Raw genomic sequence first — 17,627 nt, forward strand, 5'->3', positions numbered from 1 at the left:
TTATAAATGAGAGATTCCGTTTTAATAGCAGAGTGTAGAAAATAAATTGGCAAAAAAATTCACATGAAAAAACACTTTACACAATTAATTATGTACAGAATAAAAAATGTGTCTGGTTTCCCATGATGTGAGTTTCACTTCAGTTAAGTCTGACCACAGGATGCAAAATACACCCAAAACCCTCACCTGGAACAAAAAAAAACCTGAACAAAAACCATATACATAATCCCAGCTCTGGCTCCTCAAATATTGGGACTGGCTGGGTTCATTTCAACCCACTGGGCTTTCTGCTAAGCTTTCAGCGATTCCTGAATTTGTTGTAGCTTCCAAACTACTGTCAGAAGTTTCTGTTTGCTCAGTCTTCTTGCTCTGGATGGTGCATACTCCCGTGCCTACTGAGCCATGCTCTTTTCTGTGTGTTTTTCTGAGCCCAGGACGGAGAGTTTCCACACACTCAGAAGCCTGACTTTCTGTGCTGCCCCCATCGCAACTCAATGAGAGCATTTCAGCAGCACAATCTTTTCTGTCCTCCACTTGTAAAAGGGTCTCAGACATAGGAGAAATGCCCTGCATTTCTAGAACCGGCATGACTTCTGTAGTGTTACTACTTGAGGACTGCAATCCAAGCTGCGGCAGAGCTGTTTGAGAAATCTGTTTGCAAAATTTATCTTCCTGACTACCAGAACTCAATGTAGAAAAATGAGTAATCTCTGTTTCATCCACCGTTTTTTCAATGCCCAGCTTCTTAAATTTACTGCACTCCAGCCTAATGGCTGCAACAGTTTTTAGTTTTGAGACTTCTTCCACATTCTCATTTAAAAGTCCTGCTGTAATGACACTGAAGCATTCGTGTTTTATCTCAGGATCTCCCAAACCAAATTCAGTGCTTTTGAACTCAAGCTCTGCTTTCTCAGAGGGAGACTCGCTGTGTTTCACATCTTCTGACATCAAAGACACTTTCTTGTTATCCACACAAACATTTGCAGAGAGACTTTCAGATTGCTTGGTGTTCGATCCTGAGTGAGTGGTATTCAGATGAAAGTAATTGGCTGCTGAGGTTCTTACGACCTCACGCTTTGCTTCTTGGGAGTGCACAGCTTTTTCTGAAAGATGCTCCCTATGGAAATCTGCTGATAAAGCAACTACTGACTCTCGGACAAGGTCAGAGTGGGCCCTTGAAAAGCCTCCAGTCCCTACTTCTTTTGCATCTTCCTTGATAAAACCGTTATCTAACGTTACGTCAGATCCAGTGTGTCCTAATGATTTTTTTTCAACTTCAACTACTAATTCTACACTGGATCGGAGCTCAACAATGTTCGCAGAGCTGGCATTGACTAACCATGCAACTTCATGCCTTTGGTTATCTGATACTGCGTGGCCCGAAGGATCAGGTTGAACTTTTTCTTCAGCTTCTAATGTGCCACTTCTAGTTTCTGTGTTGGCAAGAAATGTGTCTGGCTGTACCTCTGTCAATTCTAATGCACTAACTTCATTAGAACCAGTTTTTATTTCTACATTTGGAGTATCTGACAGATCCCAACCACTTTCAGAACAAGAATGGTTTGTAGTGACCTGTTCTTCTCCATTACTAGTTCTGGAAGTGTCCCACTCATCAGGACTTCTTGTCAATCCTGACATCTTATTTTGTGTCTCTGAAATTCGTGGAGCTTTGCCAAGGACTCCTGGCTGAGATACTTCCAAAGCTACACTTTTCGGTTCTACATCTTTTAAGGAGGCATCAATAGAATTCTGCTCTGTCATTACTGCCACCAAGGTTTTTTTTTTTGAAGAGTTTTGAGAATCACAGAGCAAGTCTGGACTAACAGTTTCTGAGTGAGGTCTACAGTTATCACTTAACTTTTCCTCTACCAAATTGGAATTTTCCAAATTTTGAATGTCATTCTTTGTTTCACATAACAAAGTTTTTGGGTGTAGGCTAAGCTCAGGCTTTACTGCTTTTACTTCCCAGTCTTTCATCTCTGCATCCTTCTCCAAGGTACCAGGAACATTTGTGTTAGTAACTGCAGTTTTATTTGCATCTTCCTGTCCAACTGTCTCTTGGACCTCTGTCTTCTGTAGATCACAGAATTCCTGACTGCCTACCCGCTCTCTACCTCCTATACCTACAAGTCCAATTTCCACAGGCACATGGATACCAGAAGCAGTTTTTGTTTCTGGCAGTTCTGTGACCAGCATTTCCAAATTCTGAGGCTGAAGTGGTTTCTTGCTCATTTCAGCCTGATCCTCACCAACAACCCAACTCCCTGTTAACTGATTATTACACTGGGATGAATCTTCTTTCAACTTAGTCCAAAGATCTGTTGAAAGAGGAGTCTGAAATTTTTTACCTACATCCTTCTGAATACCATTTTCCATGTCAGGGCTCATGTCAGTATGAAGTACTGAAGTCTCCTGAGTATCAGTCTTCTCCAGTTCTGAGCTTTGATCAGCTGAATAGACCTGGCTAACTTCAGTAGCTGCATTCTCAGAATTGTCTTTCAAAGAAGATGAGCTACTATTTGTTCTAGGGTTTGCAGATAAGTCTGCAGGTTTTGTTAGGTTAGCATTTTCTCCATTTGGAAGCGCAGAACTTGCGAGCTTACTGTCAGCCGAACCCTTTCCACCACTACTGTAGAAAATATCATAGAGATCTTTAGCATTGGCTGTGGCCAAGCAAGAGTTTCGTTTCTCTACCTTTTTCGCCTGTTCACTGAAAGCAGTTGAGGGTGGTGGTGGAGGGGGTCTCACAGGCATTGCCAGCATTGTCTGTTCATTTTCAGACACACCTGGAGCTACTTCATCTGCAGGGATGACAGCCGCCTGCTGGACTGCTGGGGGAGGAGGGGGAGGAGGTGGAACATCAGAAGTCTGAGGAGATTCACTTTTCTCTGCTGCTTTCAAATCCTCCTCTGCCCCTTTTAAAATTACTTCTTCTCCTCCAAAAGCCTTTGAGATAATATCTGGAGGCAGTAGAAGATCTGCACTGGTTTCTTTTACCACAGGCAGTGGTTTGGTAGTAGCTCCAGAGGATTTTATGGATAAAAAGGTGTTCAAAGGTGCTGGTTTGCTAACTGTTGCAGTAGTAGACTTCCTGAAAATCATAGTGGGGACTGGCAGATTGGGTAGAAACTTCTTGAAAATCATGGTGGGGACTGATAGATTGGGTAGGATTTTTGCTGGTGTTGATGTGGAAACAACTGGTGTCCATGGGCTCGTGTGCGGAATAACAGTTTTCCCAGATAGCTTGATTTCAATGGGCTTGACATGGGGTTTCCCCGACTGACACTTGTTCTCCTCTTTGTTTCCGTCTGTACTCTCCTCCTTTGGAATAGGTCCTCCTGGAGTTTTATCATCTCTCTCAGTCTTTTTCCAGCTGAATTTCCCAAAGGAAGTCTGACTTGGTGATTCCTTTTTAGACTCCTCTTTCTTTTCTTCTTTTTTGTCCTCCTTCTTATCTTCCTTCTTCAGTTTAAGCTTGATACCCATTTTTCGCCCAGAAGCATCTATTTTTCCTTGAGTTTCAGTAGTCCCTTCTCCAAGCTCTGGGATGATCTTTGCTTCCTCTTTCTTTATTATTTTTGGTTTCTTCTCATCCTTCTCTTCTTTCTGTTTCTCATCTAGTTTCCTTTTCAGCTCGCTCTGCCGCCTGCGCTCTGTTTCCAGAACTACAGCCAGTCCTGCTTGACGGTCTAGATTTCTCCTCTCTTCGTAGAGTGGGTTTTCATCTATGTATTTCTGTGGATATAAATAGCACAATTTTAGCCACTGTTTCCATGAAAAATAAATAAATAAATCCAGCTCTGTAATAGTTTTGTCTTGTTCCCTAAGTGCCATCTCAACAATAGGAGAGCAGAGAACTTCTTCCAACCAAGAAACTGACATGGTACAAACTCCAAGTTCTGAAATTTAATGCTAAGTGAATGATGGCTTGCAGCAGTGCTGTCATTTCACAGAAAAGCTTGAAAATCAACACTGGGACTTGCACACCATTTTAACCCCATGCAGATGAAAGATTAGTATCTGTGTAGTGGGAAGTTCTGCTTATTTAGTTCAGTAGAATATAGATAACCAAATACATATACTCTGAGGAGTCAAATGTCATTCTTCAGGAAAGGAAAACAAAACAAGTAGGAGTTAAAATAAGGAATGACTCACTCCTGGTACACTAGTTACCAACCTTGTATTTCTCATTGTGAGGATGACTTTTCACATGCTGCTCTGCTGAGATTTGATCTCCAAAAAATTCGTGACAGAGCTGGCAATAATATCCAGTGATGGGAATCAGAAACTCAGAGCCTGAAAAGGCCGAAGAAAATGATCAGAGAAACAAAACTTAATGCATGCCAAGCTCTTAACAAAGCCAGATAAGCATATCAAAGAACAACAGCAAAACCTCCATTAATGTTCCTTTTGGAACAGTTAATGTGGCTCTCCTTATGCTTACAGTATAGGAAACACCACTACAAGGGGTAAACACATAAAGTGAAGAAGCTCGATTGCTACAATTGAGGAGATTATTTCAGTGCTCACCATCACATTAAGGCTATCCCCTATTCAAGTAGGTTAATATTTCCTACAGTCTTAATCTATTTTCCATCTTTGTGGCATAGTCTGCTCAAATAAACATCCATTTTATAAAACGAACACAAGTATTTTCACTGAAGTTCAGCAAGACTGCATCCTTCTGCTTACAGAACCAGGTGCAGTTCTAACACGCTGAAGAATCTCCTTTAGAGGGCACTACTAGAAGTACATAACAGATTAAAAAACTGAGATTGATCACTGGCGGGCCTATTTAGACACTCAGATTTCAAATGTTATATTAATTTTCAAATCACTTACAGCCCCTTCCATAAGGCTTTCTCATATTCCCTGTATCCACACTCTACGAAGTACCTGTCAGGGATTTTTCAGGGACACCTCTACTAAAAATGTATTGAACGGAACAGTCTGTTGCTAGACTGTGTGGAGTACTGCACAAGATATGCCCAAACACAGCAAGCTCTTGTGGTCATTTTCTGAATTCAAATATGGTAGTAAAAATCACTTCAAAACTACACTGGAGAAAGAAGAAGTCACCTGGTATTGAAACTAAAAAATGGAACTCTAAGAAGAAGAGAAGGAATCATGCTGTGTTTTCCTACACTCTCGCTTCATGACCTTTTCCACAAGAACAATCAGGAAATTAAATCACTTGCCTTTTACCTAATAGTAAAGTATTTATATGTGTTCCTACAGCAAGGTAAAGTTTTTTAAATCCTTTTTCTAAGCAACAGAAACTTGATGGAGGGCAAAGGGAGATGATACTCAAAAGAAAAAAACAACATACCTTTGGCAGGAACAGTTATCTTATCAATGCGTTTTATGGAGTCTTGTTTGGTCTCACTCTGGGTCTTTGAAGCCCAAGGTCTGTTGTAAGGATCCAGGGTCTATTTGCACAGTGACAGAGGTATACAGGCTCATATATTACACTAGCAAGGCAAGTACACTTGTCTTTTTCCTTTTTTAACATCCTTTCAGAATACTGAACATTAAAACCAATGAGCAAATATTTACAAGAACTATGTTTGCCTCTCTCTCCCCTCCCATTTTGCAATTTATAATGAAAAAATAACCTGTGAGAAGGGTAAAATGTAAATGATAGCAAAGAACAGGTAAACATATGAAACACAAGTATCAAATGCTAGTTCCCAAGAAAACTGATCACAGGCCCCACTTAGAGTAGTGGGAACACACTGGTAGCTGCTTGAACTGCTCAAGTCCAACATTAGAGAAAAATAATGTGATAAGCAATTCCTTAGGTTCATTAATACTCTTGTAAAACAGTTCTGTGATGCATGTTTTAGTGTTAATATTTACTGCAATATGAAATGCACTTAGTGAAGGAAGCCTGCAACATACCTGTCTGTGTTTCTTATTATGCATGTGTGTGAAAAAGTCAAACATGGTCCCGCAGATGGTATTGCAGTCTTTGCACCAGTGGTTCCCTGCATCGTAATATTCATAAATATTGGCCAACTGGAAAGGATGTTTGGAGGACTGTGAAGAGGATTCTGCTGGCTTCGGGCTTCTACCTCTGGATTTTTCATTAGTAGTTTTTGACTCCTAAATTGAACAAAAGGAAACACTTCTCTAAGACAAAGCAGGACAGACATAATGCTCTAGAACTCAGAACCTGCCTCCAGAAGAAGCCACACACACCAAAAAAAAAAAAATATATATATATATATATCACCTGCTTTCCAGCGCCCCGGCTAATTCCACTGTTTCAGAGAGCTGGTATTGCCGACTAAGATGCTGCGTGGCCACAGTGAAGAGCTTCCAATAAGGCTCCCAGATGTAATGGCTGGATGGTTGTAGGTAATCAAGGAACCAAATGAACCAATCCCCTACAGCATGCACCCTTCCTATTTTACGGGTTTCATATAAAAATCTGAATATTCCAATTTATCATACTAGCCAAACAGTCCCCAGAAGACCTAAAATGGTTCCTCTAGAAGAATTCATAAGTTACTATAGAAGTAGCTTGGACGAAAGCAGAATGAAAAGGGAAGTAAGAATTAGTTGACTAAAAGTATTTAATTCAATCAGCTTCATCAGGTTGTTTGAGAGTTCCTGAATTGTCCAGAAGACTCGTTGGTTAGCAGCAACAGGAAGGTAGTGTTTTGTTAATTACCTAAGAATATAAGCTGAAGCATCCTTTGATTTAAACGTGTAATATTTGCACTTACATTATTTTGTACAGAAAGACGCCATACAGTGGTACACAGATACTTCAGAACTCTAGCCAAATTTAATACTACGCTAACACTGCAAGAGCAGCAAAGTAAATAAACCCTGAAATAGATCATGAATAAGCCCTGGTAATTTAGATTATGATAGCACCAGATGTATTTTGAGCTTTGAGTTACATTTTCAATGGCTGAAAGCCCAGTATGTTACCATTTCTAATCTGCACGGCAGTCTGGAAAGAACAGCATGTTAACTTAGCAGACCTGAGTCAGCTGCATGATTTCCAAGTTATTCACTATCAGTGTTGAACAAATTTACTTAAGCAGATTCAAAAGTGTTAAATACCACCTGCCTTACTTTAAATTCCTTTTGATAAACAGGGATAGAGTCTCTCTTATTGACACCACTCCACACAATATACATTGTAAATCAAACAATGAAGAGACATCCAGGCCACCACATATCCCACAGATGCCCATATCCCAGTACAATCTATTTCGTGGTGTCAGAGTAAGAAGTGACCCAGGAAATATTTGCATACATTCTGTCTGCAAGAAGATAGCAAAGCTGACATTCTCTTAAACAATGAGCAGATGAACTTATGAACTGCAAGAAGTGCATCAAAGGATGTTCATCATGTCCAAGAAGTGTCATTGTTTATGTTACCTGCAGACAAACCCCCACCCAATATATCCTATAAAAATACTATTTCAATCAGAACTTTAAAAAGACAATGCTTCTCACACAGATACATGACAGTCAAGTCTTAAGTCCAGTTTGTGCTTAACCTCTGCTCAAAGATGCCTTTATAACTTGCTGCTATTTAGAACCCAAAAGGGAAGATCTGTCTGTTTAGTACAAGGCCAGCTTTACTTCTGCACTGATAACATAACAACAGACACAAGTTCAGCAGCAAAGGACCACAAAGCAGAAAGGCATCCAGATCTGCCCTCAGGTTGGCAGAGTCAAGCAATCTCAGTATCAAAAGTCCTGCACCACCTTTCTTCTCATTAAAAAAGTTAATCAGAATTACAAAGTGAATCTTAGAGACTAAGATTTATATGCCTACAAGTATCTAAAAACATTAAACATTCCTGATCAGAACTCAGCATTTTACACGTTAAAATGAGGAACTATGAAAAGAGGATCAAGTCATTATGGCTGTGGACAATACAAACAATGAAAGTTAAAATAATGAAAAATATATTCACACATACCATGCCTCAAGAAAAGAAAACAATATCACTTAATGCAATGTAGGATAACGTTATCTACTTTAGTTGCACAAAGTGGGGACCAAAGCAAACAATTTGTAAAAGTGAGTGGATACTAAACTTTACCAATGTTTTGAGAAACAACAAAAACAAAACAGAAAAGCAAGCCTTAAAATGAAAGACATCTAGTAAGTTCTCTGCACCAGACCAGGATGAAACATAAGGAAAAGTTTACAGGATGCACAGATCTGAGTGACCTTGTTGGAAATATCTCCTAACGTACTAAAATTTTCCTCTCTACAGAAAAAAACCAGTAAGGCCTACACAAAAAGCATTTACCATCTCCAATCACCTCTTTCAGTTTCATATTTGAATAAACATCTGAAAAGCAGGATAATTAATCTCCTGAATGCACGCATTACCTTTCAGATATCACTATCACACACTACTTCCAAAGTAAAAACAATCTTCTAGAATGTGATTCGCCTGTTCTGGTATATCCGGCACTCAGTAATATAGACCATGTCAGAGAGACCATACTGATGCACACTGACATTTCTTAAGAGAGAAATGAAGCATGTACATAAAAGTCACGTTAAGCTGACGGTCATATATAAGTCTTGAGTCTTGTTAACATCATCACCACGTCAGAAGACCAAGACGGTCCAAACTTGCAGAGGGCTTTGCTGCTACAAACATTCCTCCTTGACAGGCCATGCCAGAAATGTTGCAGAGAAAAAAAGACTGTCTTCCTGATATGGCATTGAGACCAAACAAATACAAACACTCATGATAGTCTCCAATCCAACCAGCACCTCAGCAAAACCAAGATCAAGAACAGTAAATGGTACCAAACTGCACAAAGCCTGAGGGAAATTATAAGCACTGATACCTTCACTGTCAGCTGCATGGACCATCAAAACCAGCATATGAGGTGTGATAACAAATGACATCAAATGATTCTCTAGTAAATGCTTGGGGGCAGGTGTCTCCCCAGTTCCTCGTTTCTTAGTGGGAAAATCATTAGCAAACAAGCCAAAAGACTTTACCTTATTGGAAGAAGATATTTTCTCCAGACTTTTTGAATTTTCTGACTTGCTGTTCTTTTCCAAGGAATCTTTGGTTTCCACAGATGGTTTCCGTGTTTTTTCAAATATGTTAATACCCAGGATTTGTGCTACTTTGTCAAGCTCAGACTGCTTCTTGTCAGCTGCATCAGATTCTTTATGCAGCTCTGAAATCTCCTTCATAATATTCTCTTGTAGTCTGTTCACCTCAACCAACAAGGGGTCTTTGTGTCCATCCTTCTCACGACGTTTCTTCCTCAACATCTCTCCTGAGCCAATCAAGGAAGTAGAATTGTTGGAAATGCTGCAGGAAAACTGCCGTAAGATCTGTACAACTATTCCAGCAACAAGTAAAATACTAATATAAAATATTACCACTAAATGTTGAGTAGGTAGTTGTAAAGATGGAACTGACTCATGGGTACAGCATCACTAAATCTGCACAATCTACCTCTACAAAGACTGCCTTAATGCACACCCCTAACAGCGGCATCATAATTCTCAAAAGAGAGAATCAATTTAATATTCACTACTTCCCTGTGTAATCAACAAGAAAAAGTTAATTGTACATTCTAACCTGAAAGTATCATTTTCCAAAGGTGAGGGAAATTAGTATTTCCTTGGACCAAATAGAAGATTCATAACCAAAAAAGTTAGTTCTGTCTAGAGAGGACTTGTCATTCTCCAAATAAGATTAGTGAAAAACTGAAAGGCACACTGACACATCTTCAGGTACTATTTCTCACTTCTTCTAAAGAAGCACTAAAATGCACAAAGTGTAATGCACTTAACTTATCAACGTGCCTAACAATATGCAAGAGTAACTGTTCGCTTCAGTGTTAACAGCCAGACTTTGATAAAATTAATTTTAATACAGTAACTAGGTCAGTGCTTCCTTAAGGGTTCTGCATTGCTTAGAGTATGAAAATATTAGTTTTAAATTAAGGGCTGTTACTCTTCTGGTCTTCACCTCTCCTAGCAGGTGCTGGGTCTTGTGACATATCCCAGTGGGACAAAAAAAAAAAAAGCAACAGGGGATGCACTGTACCTTGCTGTTTACGAAGCCTGTCCAATTCAGTTTTGAGATAGTAAAGCTTCTTCTGCCGTGCTTCTCGTTCATTCTTCAGTTTTTCCCTCTCTTCTATCACCTAAACAGATTGGAAGGGGACTGGATTTTCTTCTATTCCCAACATAAATTCATCAGTCTTGCAAGAATGACAATAAAACGTCAGTTTCCCAGGCACATAACACTGCTCATTGTTCTCAAAATGTTCCTCAGTACTTCAACACAACAAATACACCTCTTTCTCTGCACCTGGCAGGTAACTATATCACGTGCTCATGCTACAACTCTACATTGCAGGCAATCTTTTTCTTCTGGGCAGTGTACTTCCCAAAACTGCTTTGTTTGTTGCACCATTTCCCTAGGCACTTAGGCTCAGCTCACTACCTTCTGAAGGGGTGAGCAAGACCAATGCTAAATTGCTCTTCAAACCTCTCCACAGCTGGCACATTCCATCAGTGATGAAAGAATTCACAGCCCTTCACCTTGTCTCCTGCTTTGACTCTAGCCAATTCTAGCTATTATTTAGGCTTCAGCTTCAATCCAATTGTAACTTTATTCCCAACTATATTTTGCTGGCATAACTGTCCTAAATTAAAAACACCTGGATGAAGTTTGTTTCTTACCTCAATAAAGTAAACACTGGCATAAGAAGCTCATAAATCTGCTTTTCACTAGTTTTCACTGACTCTCATGTAAAGAAACCAGGCAATACGCTAAAATGAAACCTGAGAAGTTCTTATAATTTCCTTCCCACCTTCATTTTTCAAAAGACCAATTCCAATATTTTACCGCCACAATGCTCTTAAAGCTTACTACTTTACTTTTACTTTACCCTGAACAAACAACTGACCCAAAGCTTTGTCTTCCCTAGAGAATCACTACTACTACGGCGATGTAAATGTTGGCAGGATCCCTAGATCCTGCTTGGAGTAAGCCCCAGAAGGAGTTCTACCAACACAGTTGGATCACATCTTAAATGCTACAAGGTTTTGGTTCAGTTTTTGTTAGTTTTCCTAATAACCAAAACAACATTCTCTCATTTGGAGTTTTGTGCCAGCACAGGGGGATCAACTGGAGCACAATATTTTTTAAACTCCAGGTCTTCCCAGCAAAAAAAACGGTGGACTAAGCCCAAGCCAAAGAGGTCTACAGTACAGACAAAGACCTAGAAGTTCTGCCAAGATGCACAGACAAACTACCAGGGTATGTCACGGCAGGAGAAAACCACACACCCTTAGCCAATAGAGCTCTTCTGGAAGTGCCAAGCTTCATTAACAACAAAATTTCAACCATCTCAGCTGAAGAAATTATTCCTGCAAGCAGTGAAAGCTCACTTATCTGCTGATGTAGCAGTTTACCCTTCTTTAAGTCACTTCACACAAAAAGCAGAGGTTATCTCAGATGAAAAATTTAAAGTGACTTTTTTATGAGCCTCTCTTGGATTCAGAGGTCCATCTTCCCATGGCCTGACTTCTTCTGAGAAGCACAATACAACTCAAGCAAAAAGCTTCCAGCCTCTGTCACATGCTGCTCTTCTACTACCAGGATCTACCAACACAATGGTATCATTAGCACAGCTATGATGAAAGAACGCCTCTAATGCAGATATGCATACGTAGATGAAAAATTAGATACGAGCCAGCAATGTGCACTTGCAGCTCAGAAAGCTAACTGTATCCTGGGCTGTACAAAACTACAGCCAGCAGGCCAAGGGACTCCGACTCTGCTCCATTCTCATGAGACTCCACATGGAGTACTGTGTTCAGTTCTGGGGCCTCCAGGACAAGAAAGACATTGACCTGTTTGGGCCACAAATATTATTAGATGAATGGAACATCTCTCCTATGAAGAAAGGCTGAGAGAGTTGGAGTTGCTGCGCCTGGAAAAGGCTTCAAGGAGACCTTATTGAGGTCTTTCAACATACAAAGGGAGCTTATAACAAAGATGGTGAAAAACTTTTTACCAGAATCACACAGAATCACACAGATTCTGTGTGATTCCAAGGCCTGTAGTGACAGGACAAGGGACAGCGGTTTTAAAATAACTAAGGACAAATTTAAATAGGACATAAGGAAGAAAATTTTTACTGGTTGCTGAGGCACTGGAACAGGTTGCCCAGAGAAGTTGTGGATGCCCCATGTTCCAGGCCAGGTAAGATGAGGCTTTAAGCAACCTGATCTAGTGGAATCTGTCCCTGCCCATGGCAGGGGGGTTGGAATTAGATGATCTTTAAGGTCCCTTCCAAACCAAATCATTCTATGGTTCTATTCCCTTACTTTAACAACAAAGACTGAGGGGACCAGTTGCAAAAGCCAAACAACTTTCAGCAATCTTCCAGTCCTTTGCCAGTTACATAACTACGGTTTTCTATTTTAAACCTATCCTTCTTACTATTCTTTCTAACTATATGTTCTAACTTTCTAACTATCTCACAAACCAAGGAAACTAGAAGAAGAAAACATTAATTATCCATAACCTAAACTGGTGTCAGATGCACCAAGTACAGTTTCCCTTACATTCTTCTGATTTTGTGATTCTTATAAAATATAATTAATACAACTATAGAGGGAAAACTGTAATGCAACTGTGAATTATGACATCTGTAGCATGTATTTAAGAATGCCTAATATAGGTATAACCATGGTATTATTGTACCACATTATCACATTCAGATGGAGCCTCCTGTATTCCATTTTGTGCCCACTGCCTCTTGTTCTGCCACTCGACATCAGTGAAAAATATCCCAACTCCACCTTATCTATACCATCCCTTCAGGTATCTATACATCCAGATATCTTCAGGTATTTCAGTATCTAAAGCCGAGCAGAATAAAGCCAAGCCGGAGCCACCATGCGAGGTTTTTTTGTAAGATTTTGGCTGGCCCTAAACTCCAACTCTGTGTTTGATCTCATCTGTTCAGCCGTAACCTACGGGCGTACAACTTCAGGGAACTTTAAACGCATTTTTTAAAACTGCCGCAGAGTATTATGACAAATGCCTAGAAATCTTTAACAGAATCAAATATAGTCCAATTGCTTTTAAACTGAAGCAACTCAGGAAAAACAAAGTCACACCTAAAAAGGGAAAGCTTCTACCCCAGCAATCAAGCAGTGCAACATATTCGGAGATATTAGGATAACATACCTTCTGCTTTTGAGCTGCCCGATTTTTTTCATCCGATATCTTTTCTGCAGTATTTTTGAGAGGGTGTGAAGATGGACGAGGGGACACTTTGGAATGACCAGGAGTGGTACGGACACGAATGAGCACAGAATCATCTCTTTTTAAATCAGGGACATCCTTTCCCATGGAGACTGTTTCAATCACCCGGAGGTTGGGACGCGTGGGGTTCGCTGACATGGCCATAGTAAGAAGACCATGAGCTTCTGGCAGCGTAGGATTAGGCTGCTGGGCTGGGGGGTACATGGACCAGCCAGGGGCTGCATACGCCATATAGTGCCCATACGCATCATATCCTGGAGGAGCCATTGCGGGAGGTGGGTAGTTTTGGGGCATTTGAGTGGCAGTGTACTGGGAATAGTTGGGAATTTGGTATTGGGAAACAGAAGTAGGTGTAGGTGGCAAGCTAGCAGGAGCTGGTGGAATTGAGGGAATGAGAGAGACAGAAGGAAGAGGCTGTTCTGGTGCACATGGAGGTATATCCTGTCCCACTGGGTTGTTCTTTGTATATTCTGATTTCTGAAGAGAGGATGCATCTTTAGATTGCTGGAAAGAGACTGGAGGTGATGCTGAGCGCTGCTGGCCTGACTCAGGAGAACGAGTGTCACTTCGGCTGCGACGCAAGTCCCAGGAGTCCAGCCTGCGGCGATCTGAAGAGCGACGATCAGGAGAACGAGATGCCAACTTTTTGCCATGAAGGCGTTCCTGAGTACGAACAGCCAGTTTTCCAATTTCAGCAACACCAATGTCAAGTCCAATGGTTTTGAGTAAGTCATGAATCTTGGCATACTCAGCATTAGGCTCTTCTAAAGGATCTGGTTTGATAGTTGGAACAGGAGAAGGAAGTGGGCTCATTCTCTGGCTTATTATCTCATTGCCACAGCTTACTGGGGGCTTCTGAATAGGAAGAGGTTCAGTTTTGGCATCTTCATCCTCATCACCGTAAAGAAATCTCTCTTCATCCTCAATGTCAGGAAAACTACGCCTCCTTTTCTCTTGGGCACTGACAGAATCAGCCATCATGCCCAGAATTCGGGAGAAACCACTGCCATCCTGACTCGCTCTCTCATGAGGCAGCAGGAAGTCAGTATGGCGATCAGCAGGCTCTGATTTGGGTTCTGCCTTTTCCTTGTGACTTAAGAAGCTTCCGAACTTCTCCTCAAATGTGAAAGCATCTTTGGGAGCCCCAGAAAGTGAGCTCCACTCATATAAACCATCACGAAAGTCCTTGTTTGCAGACTCCGCAACAGAGTCTTTGTTAAACCGTTTGAGAAAGTTCTCTACTTCAGAGGCAAAAGGAGCCGGGTCGTTGCTCTGCGGCAAAGATAAACGACTAGAAAGAAGAGGAAGATCCTTGCTGGGAGCTGGACAACTTGAAAAGCCCTCCGGCTGAAAGAGAGAGAAGTTACTATTTACTACAGCATGTTCTGAGAGGACTATGCACCTCATAGAACAAAGGAACATGTTAACTTCCTGAGTTCACAGCTGAAGACAAGAGTTAGAAAATACAATATACAGTTGAAAGACAACACAGAAGATTACAAAACAAGTTGCCTAATGATTCTAGAATGTCCTGTCCAGCAGTGAATATTTATCTCAGAGAATACACAAAACCACAACCATATTTCATTAATTTTTTGCAAGCATAAGAATTGAAACTTTTAAACTGAAACCCCATAACATAGATTTGGCTACACTTTGAGTTTAATCACAGACAAATAGGATTTCAACACCTTAAGACATGCAAAAACAACTGCACTGGTGTTATTCTGAGTCAATTCTTCAGATATGCATAATTAATGCCATATTAAATAGGATTTCCAATAAAAGGTACAGAATGGGATCTTCAGTATTTGAGCACCTCCTGAGATAAATGTCACTGTCAAACCAACGCTGATCAGTACAACAGGCAGATCAAAAGTGTTGAGCTAAAACATGAGGAAAAAAAAAATTCTGTCACAGTGGTCGAAACTGCTTATCTTTCCATTGCGCTAATTTTGAGACTGAATTGGTATAACTTGGATACAAACTAAGTAGGGTTGATCCTAGCCTGCAGTCCAAAGGGGATAAACACAGCGTAACTCAAAGATGTTTTCAGCCAGAGGTACTGAGGCTGCATTAGGCAGTTCTCAGCCTATAAAGAACAAGAAAGAGGCACTGTGACAGGCAGAGAGCTTCGATCAATGTCCTGACTGCCTGTGGTACAAAAAGACTCAGCTATTTTACAAAAGCTGGCCCAAACCTGAGCATCCTGGGCTAAAATTTCAACAGGGATATTTTATTCTGTGTGGCTTCATATAAATAAGATTCTCACCAAATGCCTTCACTGTTCCTAACGCAATCCTAGCTTTTATAGGTCTGCAAAAAGAGATCTTCTCTCAAAGACAGGAAAGCATATAGATGTGCTTTTTCTATTTTGGAAATCAAACTAACATCCTGTATCATGAAGTGACATTGGGAAAGTAGAAACAGACAGACAGACAGACAGAGATCAAACCTGAATAGGAGACTCTACTTCCATCTCCACTCGTTTCTTTAAAATAGATTTTTTGGGCATAGATGGGATTTCCTCAGGCCTATACGTATACCGAGGCTCAGAAGCCTGCGATGTGTTAGTCAAGCCAGGGATCACATAACCACTGCCAGAAGCATCATGATTCAGGTTTCTACTACGCTCTTCTTCTTCTCTTTTCCTTCTTGCACGGTCAAGCTCTCGGAATTCTTCATTCAGGTATGACGGGCTCAGGCTTCTACTGCGGCTGCGGCTTCGTCTGCGATAGTTTCGTGTTCCTGATGAGAAACTCTGATGCTCTCCACTCATACCATGAATCTTCTCATCCTTTTCGTACCGCGGACGCTTTATTTCTCGTCCTCTCTCTTCTGGCCTCAATGGGTAAGAAGATTTCCTGAGTTTGTCACCATCTCTGTCAGATCCACGAGGCAGCTCTTCTCGACGACCATAATGTGGACTATAATCTGAACGATGGAGGAAAACATCTCGGTTACGGTAATCTTCATCATGTCTCATGATGAAGGGACTCGAAGGTTCATCTTCATGCGATGGGTATCTCTCAGGGCCTCGAGGACATGAGGGGCCTCTAGTGAATATTGGACCATCAGCCATATCATCCCTGTGTAAGAGAAGCATACAATAGACAGAAATACTTGAGTTAGAGTAAACTAAGACCTCCTCCTACTCAAATTAAGAAATTTCCAAATCAGTTTCATAACAACATCTCTATCACTAAACAGAAGCAATGTTTTATAAACTTAAAGGGCAGGGGAGAGGAGTAGACTTATTTTTAATGGTACTACACATCCCTTCTAGGAAGTCATCTACAAACACAGTGATGTAAACAATTCAACTCATACTGCAGAAGCAGAGTCTTGAAAAATTGATAGGATGGGTTTATTTCTGTGAAGGAGAAAGACTACATGTTTAAATAAAAAAAAGCCCAACACATGACTATCATATTTCAGAACGCAATCCCTTTCCTCATCTCTGCCTGGAAGATGCCATGGTCACATTTCATATGAATTATTCAGGGCATAATTCAGTTTCATACTGGCAATACAACCAAATCCTCTGTGTATCTTCAGCTGTAGACAAGGGACCACAAATTCTAGCAACATCTTCTGTTGTAACAGATCTGTAGACAGGATTGTCACTAATCACATGAACTGCTAAGCCCAAAAAGAAGCATAGTTTTGGTATTTATGAGCCAGAGATACTATATGTAATAGGATTGGTTTGTGCCAGGCTCTGCATTATTACATACAGTGGATGTGCAACTGGCACAACACCAGAATAACTAGCTACGTGTCTTGGAACAATTCCTACAAACGCTTGCAATCAAGAGTACTGTTTAAACTAAGGCTTTTTTTCCCTGCACCTGAAAAGTCTTCTGAGACTGTTCTTTAGATCAGGCAGAAACAAACCCAAGCAGCTGCTGTTTTTACTCACAGGCAATTCAAAAATATATCAAGATCCTCCAAGAATGGGAAGCAAATGTGGTTCTTAAGTGGAATCAATCCTAGAGGAATGTCTTGCCCAACTGATCAAGACATCAACTCTAGATAAACTGCGTATCATTGCCTGAATCCTCAAAAATCACCTCTTCCTACTGAAAGAAGTTCCTCCACAGATCCAAGAAGGGGCAAATCAAGTAATGCCAGGTGACACCTCTAAAAAAATGTGCAGATTAATTACAGCTCCAGCTTTTAAAGTCATCAGACTAAAGAGTAACAGACATAAACAGACAAGGTGTTTTTCTTGAGTATTTTCATATTTTACACATGCCTATTTAAGAACAAAAACAACACAAAACTTCTTTATCTCTAAACTGCATCTTTGCAAAGCAATTTGTA

General features: G+C 40.6%; 1 protein-coding gene across 1 annotated transcript in view; it reads right to left on the reverse strand.

Annotated features, from left to right (window-relative positions):
- ZNF318 (zinc finger protein 318) overlaps positions 1 to 17,627 on the reverse strand; it is a 27,714-nt gene continuing 10,087 nt past the window's right edge. The window contains exons 3-10 of the mRNA XM_054061450.1: positions 15,757 to 16,390; positions 13,224 to 14,648; positions 10,062 to 10,161; positions 8,996 to 9,282; positions 5,902 to 6,105; positions 5,330 to 5,429; positions 4,178 to 4,296; positions 1 to 3,735 (exon numbers count right to left, since the gene is read on the reverse strand). Of these exons, the coding sequence (XP_053917425.1) occupies positions 271 to 3,735; positions 4,178 to 4,296; positions 5,330 to 5,429; positions 5,902 to 6,105; positions 8,996 to 9,282; positions 10,062 to 10,161; positions 13,224 to 14,648; positions 15,757 to 16,390 (6,334 nt within the window). The 3' untranslated portion in view covers positions 1 to 270. The remainder of the gene's footprint in view (positions 3,736 to 4,177; positions 4,297 to 5,329; positions 5,430 to 5,901; positions 6,106 to 8,995; positions 9,283 to 10,061; positions 10,162 to 13,223; positions 14,649 to 15,756; positions 16,391 to 17,627) is intronic.

This window comes from Cuculus canorus, chromosome 3 (assembly GCF_017976375.1).
Source record: "Cuculus canorus isolate bCucCan1 chromosome 3, bCucCan1.pri, whole genome shotgun sequence".
NCBI lineage: Eukaryota > Metazoa > Chordata > Aves > Cuculiformes > Cuculidae > Cuculus > Cuculus canorus.